The 5,055-nt window shown below is 61.2% G+C and overlaps 1 protein-coding gene across 1 annotated transcript; it reads right to left on the minus strand.

Moving 5' to 3' along the window:
* Nucleotides 1-1,967: 1,967 nt before the first annotated feature.
* On the minus strand, nt 1,968-4,496 carry LOC137672729 (protocadherin gamma-A5-like). The gene has a single exon (XM_068417128.1). The coding sequence runs from the start codon at nt 4,494-4,496 to the stop codon at nt 1,968-1,970; it is 2,529 nt and encodes an 842-aa protein (XP_068273229.1).
* Nucleotides 4,497-5,055: the final 559 nt, after the last annotated feature.

The following is a 5,055-nucleotide window of genomic DNA, read 5'->3' on the forward strand; positions in this document are numbered from 1 at the left end:
GTACTAGCCGCCAAAGCAGACAAAGGGAGAGCAAGAGCCCACTACCGCCAGCATGATGTTAGGAAAGGCTGAGAGACAAGGAGTGAGGGGGCTTAGAGACCTGCGGGGCGTCGGGGTCCGCGGGCGGCTCCAACAAAGCACCAGCAGTTACTTCATATGAGCAAGAGCCATTAATAACATTTGTAGGTTGGTCAAGGCTGGGAAAAGCTTAATTCAACCAGGATGAAAGTCTACATCACAGTCTTACAAGGATTTATAGATGGAATAACGACGTTTCACAAAGCAATTACTTGAAATAGCACCCCTGAGTCCTGTTTGCACTTCCATGGCTATTACTTGCAGATAAATTCATCAGAGGATTGTTATCCCCTTTCAGGGTGTGGGAAAAGGGCGCTTGGTGGAAGTGGCATCGGCCTTGGCACTAGGCATGCTATGAAAGCACTGCCCAGCCAGATAGAGCATACAACCCCCTCTTTTCTTCCTTCAAAGCCAGTCTCTTGCTGAGCTTGCACCGACTTCTCTCCATGCGTATGTGACAAGAAAGAGCATTTCTTCCAGTGATATTTTCAGACACATTCCCAGACACACAGAGGCCCACCTTTACCTCAGCACGACATCACACAAGGCACGAATTTGACTACCATTCACAGGGAACAGCATGCACTAGGAAAGCAAACTGATGAACCCACAACTTGGCCGGCTGGAGATCAAGCAAGGTGATAGCCATAAATAAGATAGCTTCAGATTCATTTTCAGAAGGCCATCAATAAACCCTGGGAATCGACAAAACACATGCCATGTCTCCACCACTACCTCCTCACACACACAGCACTGCCAAGACTCTCCTCAAACCTTCACAGACTGCATGGTTGCCATTAATCTTCATAATTTGCAGACAAACTCCATCCAAAGAATAACTCCACAGACAGACTCTCCTTGCCATGGATAATCTTTGACTTCTCACCACGTGTATGTGAAGAGCAAGAGCATTTCTTCCAGTAACATTTTAAAGAAACACGTCTATGAAAGTTATTCTCTTTACAGCGGTAAACATGGAAGACACACACGGGACAGTCTGACAAATGTGACAGCTGTGATCTTCCACACATTATCACAGACAAAGGCCCACCTTTAGCTCATCACAACAAGCAAGATAAGAAGTTAACACATGCAGAAGGAAAGGGATGACAACAGACTCTTCCAAATTATGGCATTTAGAGAAGATACATAATCCAGGTATTGAGTAGGGAATTAATAATCGATTGACTCCTGCTAAAGCTCCCCTTATGGCATGTATAATTACTACAGAATTAAGCTATTAGTTAAATACAACACGACAACCTGCAGAAAACAGAGGAGGAATCTCCCAGGGTCACAATACAGCTGGAGTAACATTAGGCCATACTTACTTGGGAAGAAGAAACTCACATTGCATGATATTACAGCTGGACACTGAGCAGCGAAAGGACCAAACCATATTGATTGGGTCCTACAACAGCCAGTCACACACTCTCCTCTCCAGCTCTTCGCGACTTCCATGGTGTTCTTTCACCCTCATAACTTGCAAGCACTTGTCATGAAAGGGCCAGTTACCCACACCATTTCTCCTCAGCATGCACTAGGAAAACCCACGGACTTCACACAGATACCTTTATATCTCTGTACTAACATGAAGACAACTACACACATCCTGATTACAACACTGCACAGAAAAAGCATCAAGGGTCTCAAAGTGAAAGAGGGGCGGTCCTCCAGGAGACACTGGGTCAGCGAACACCGTGTTAACACAGTAACAACGTGATAAAACACAAAGCCCCGCCCCAAAGAAACTCACGCCAACAGCAGCCTCACTTCGCCCGCCTCCCACACCAACTGTAACGCTGAGTAACGGTCCCACGTTCACCTCCCCGCAGCAAGAGGCACCAGCACACAGCGCGCTCCTCAACGAACCTTCGCCTTCCCTGGAACTAAACCTCCCTCCGCAGGACGCAGAGCACGGGGGGAAAGGGCGGAGAAGCAGCAGAGGAGCAAGTGCGGTGCGAGGAACTCACCGGGGCAGCGTCGGGGTCGGCGCGGCGGGCGCCGGCAGGGTCCTCCCCGAGCAGCGGCGCGGGCTCGTCGGGCGGCGGCCGGGCCGGGAGCGTGTCGCAGCAGCTGGCGGCCGACAAGCGGAGCTGGCTCTTGCGCGAGTCGGCGGTGAGCGACACCTCGTGCGAGTAGGAGTGCAGGAAGGCGCGGACGCCGTCGATGCCCACGAAGTGCGAGGCCGGGACGCCGCGCAAGGCGCCGCTGCCCGCCGCCAGCAGCTGCGAGCGCCGCCAGCGCCGCAGGCGCAGCGCCAGCAGCAGCAGCAGGAAGGCGACGAAGAGGCACGACACGGCCGCCACGGCCACCACCAGCCACCGCGTCAGCCTGCCGGCCGGCTCGCCCGGCGCCGCCGCCGCCGCGCTGCCCAGCTCCGACAGCAGCTCGGCCACGCTCTCGCCCAGCACTACCGTCAGCGTGGCCGTGGCCGACAGCGCCGGCCGCCCGTGGTCCTTCACCACCACCACCAGGCTCTGCCGCGCCGCGTCGCGGGCCAGCGGCGAGCGCGCCGTGCGCACCTCGCCGCTGTGCAGCCCCACGCGGAACAGCCCCGGCTCCGTCGCCTTCGCCAGCTCGTACGACAGCCACGCGTTCTGCCCCGCGTCCGCGTCCACCGCCACCACCTTGGCCACCAGCGCCCCGGCCTCCGCCGACCGCGGCGCCAGCTCCACGCCCGCCCAGCCCGCGCCCGACGACGACGACGACGACGCCGGCGGCGGGTACAGCACCTGCGGCGCGTTGTCGTTCTCGTCCACGATCACCAGCCGCACCGACACGTTGCTGCTCAGCGCCGGCGCGCCGCCGTCCTCCGCCCGCACCCACAGCCCCACCTCGCGCACCTCCTCGTAGTCGAACGAGCGCAGCGCGTACAGCGCGCCCGTCTCCGCCTGCACCGACACGTACGACGACAGCGGCGCGCCCCGCACACGCCCCTCCCACAGCCGGTACCGCACGCGCGCGTTCTGCCCCCAGTCCGCGTCCCACGCCCGCACCGTCAGCACCAGCGCGCCCGCCGCGTTGTTCTCGGCCAGCCGGGCGCTGTAGCTCGCCTCCGCGAACACCGGCGCGTTGTCGTTCACGTCCAGCACCCGCAGCGCCAGCACCGCACTGCTCCACAGGGCCGGCGACCCGCCGTCCACAGCCCGCACCGTCACGTTGTACTCCGACACCTCCTCCCGGTCCAGCTCACGCGCCGTCACTACGCGGTAGTAATTGTCAAACGACCTCTCCAGCCGGAACGGGAGGCTCTCGGCGATGCTGCACCGCACCTCTCCGTTCGCCCCCGAGTCCCGGTCCTGCACGTGCAGCAGGGCCACCACCGTCCCCGACGGCGAGTCCTCAGAAATCGAGCTCAGCGCCGACCGCACCGAAATCTCGGGCGCGTTGTCGTTGACATCTGTCACCGTGATCGCGACTTTCGCCGTGTCGGAAAGACCCCCGCCATCCCGTACTTGCACTTCCAGTGCGTACGAGTCACCTTCCTCGAAGTCCAGGCTCCTCACCAGCGTGATCGCTCCCGTCTCTGAGTCCAGATGGAAAATCTGCGAGGCTTTCTCTGTAATTTTCTTCAGCGAGTATTTCACGTCCCCGTTCAGCCCCTCGTCGGCGTCGGTGGCCGTGAGGGTGACGAGGGTGGAGCCCACGGGCACGTCCTCTGGCACACGCACCGTGTACTCCGCCTGGCTGAACACGGGCGCGTTGTCGTTCGCGTCCAGCACCGCCACGCAGAGCCGCGCTGTGCCCGTCCGTGCCGGCTCTCCGCCGTCGCTCGCCCTCAGCACCAGCTCGTGAAACGCCGCCGACTCCCGGTCCAGCGCCTTCGCCAGCACCAGCTCGGGACGCTCGTCCCCGCCGGGGCCCGCCCGCACGGCCAGCGAGAAGTGCTCGTCGCCGCTCAGCTCGTAGCTCTGCACCGAATTCAGTCCCACGTCCGGGTCGTGAGCCTCGGGCAGGGGAAATCGCGATCCCGGGGCTGTCGTCTCGCTTATTCTCTCTTCCAGCTCAACATCCTTGAAGCTGGGGGCGTTGTCGTTAATGTCCCTGATCTCCACTTCGATACCGTAAACCTCCATGTCCCCCTCCACTATCAGCTCACAGCGCAGCACGCATTGCTGCACACTCTCGCACAGCTCCTCTCTATCGATTCTCTCCGCCGTCACTAAATGTCCCCTTCCCTCATGCAGAGCGAAATACTGCGTCCTACCTTCGGAGACAACGCGGATGCCGCGGTCGCGGAGCGCCGGCAGGTCCAGCCGCAGGTCCTTGGCCACGTCGCCCACGAACGAGCCCTTCGGCATCTCCTCGGCAACCGAGTAGCGCAGCTGCCCCCACGCCGCCCCCCACGCCGCCCCCAGCACGCACCACAGCACGGCTCGCTCCCGCCGGCCCCACCGCCTCCCCGCCGCACACATCGCGCCGCACCACCGCCGGCACCACCGCCTCCGACCAAGGATTCCTCGCCGCGTCACCTCTCGCCGCTGCCGCCGGCCCCTCCGCCTCGCCGCAGCACGGCTGCGCACCGCGGGGACGCTCGCACACCGCCCGCTCGCCGAGCCAGCAGCCAGCGAGCGAGCGAGCCGGGCCGCAGCGGGCGGGGCTGCCTGCACCGCTCCGGCCTTCCTCTCGCTCCTCCTCGGTCAACAGCGGCGCCCGCAGCCTCCTCCCGGCACTGCAGGCACCGACCGCTGCCGAGCGCTGCCCGCCCTGCCTGGCCCCGCACAGCTCGCGGGGCCGGGACAGTCGCCGCGGGGGCACCGCTGCCCGCCCAGCCGGGATCTCCTGCCTTGGCTTTTCTCCAGCCCATCTCTTCGGTCATCCTCGAGGCCATCACGACCAGGAGGAAGGCAGAGGCCCCGTGTTCGGGTTGTTGTTACCGCACGGGAAAATTGACTTGCTAATGGCCATATGTGTAAAGTAAAACAGCAGCTGTGAAATGCCGTGAGCCTTATCCCGTTATTCCAAAAGCACAAT

The sequence above is a fragment of the Nyctibius grandis genome, chromosome 22 (genome assembly GCF_013368605.1).
Source record: "Nyctibius grandis isolate bNycGra1 chromosome 22, bNycGra1.pri, whole genome shotgun sequence".
Taxonomy (NCBI): Eukaryota; Metazoa; Chordata; class Aves; order Nyctibiiformes; family Nyctibiidae; genus Nyctibius; species Nyctibius grandis.

Bases quoted from the DNA above. Each gene is read 5' to 3' on its own strand.
- LOC137672729 (XM_068417128.1), bottom strand. From the start codon at position 4,496: ATGTGTGCGGCGGGGAGGCGGTGGGGCCGGCGGGAGCGAGCCGTGCTG.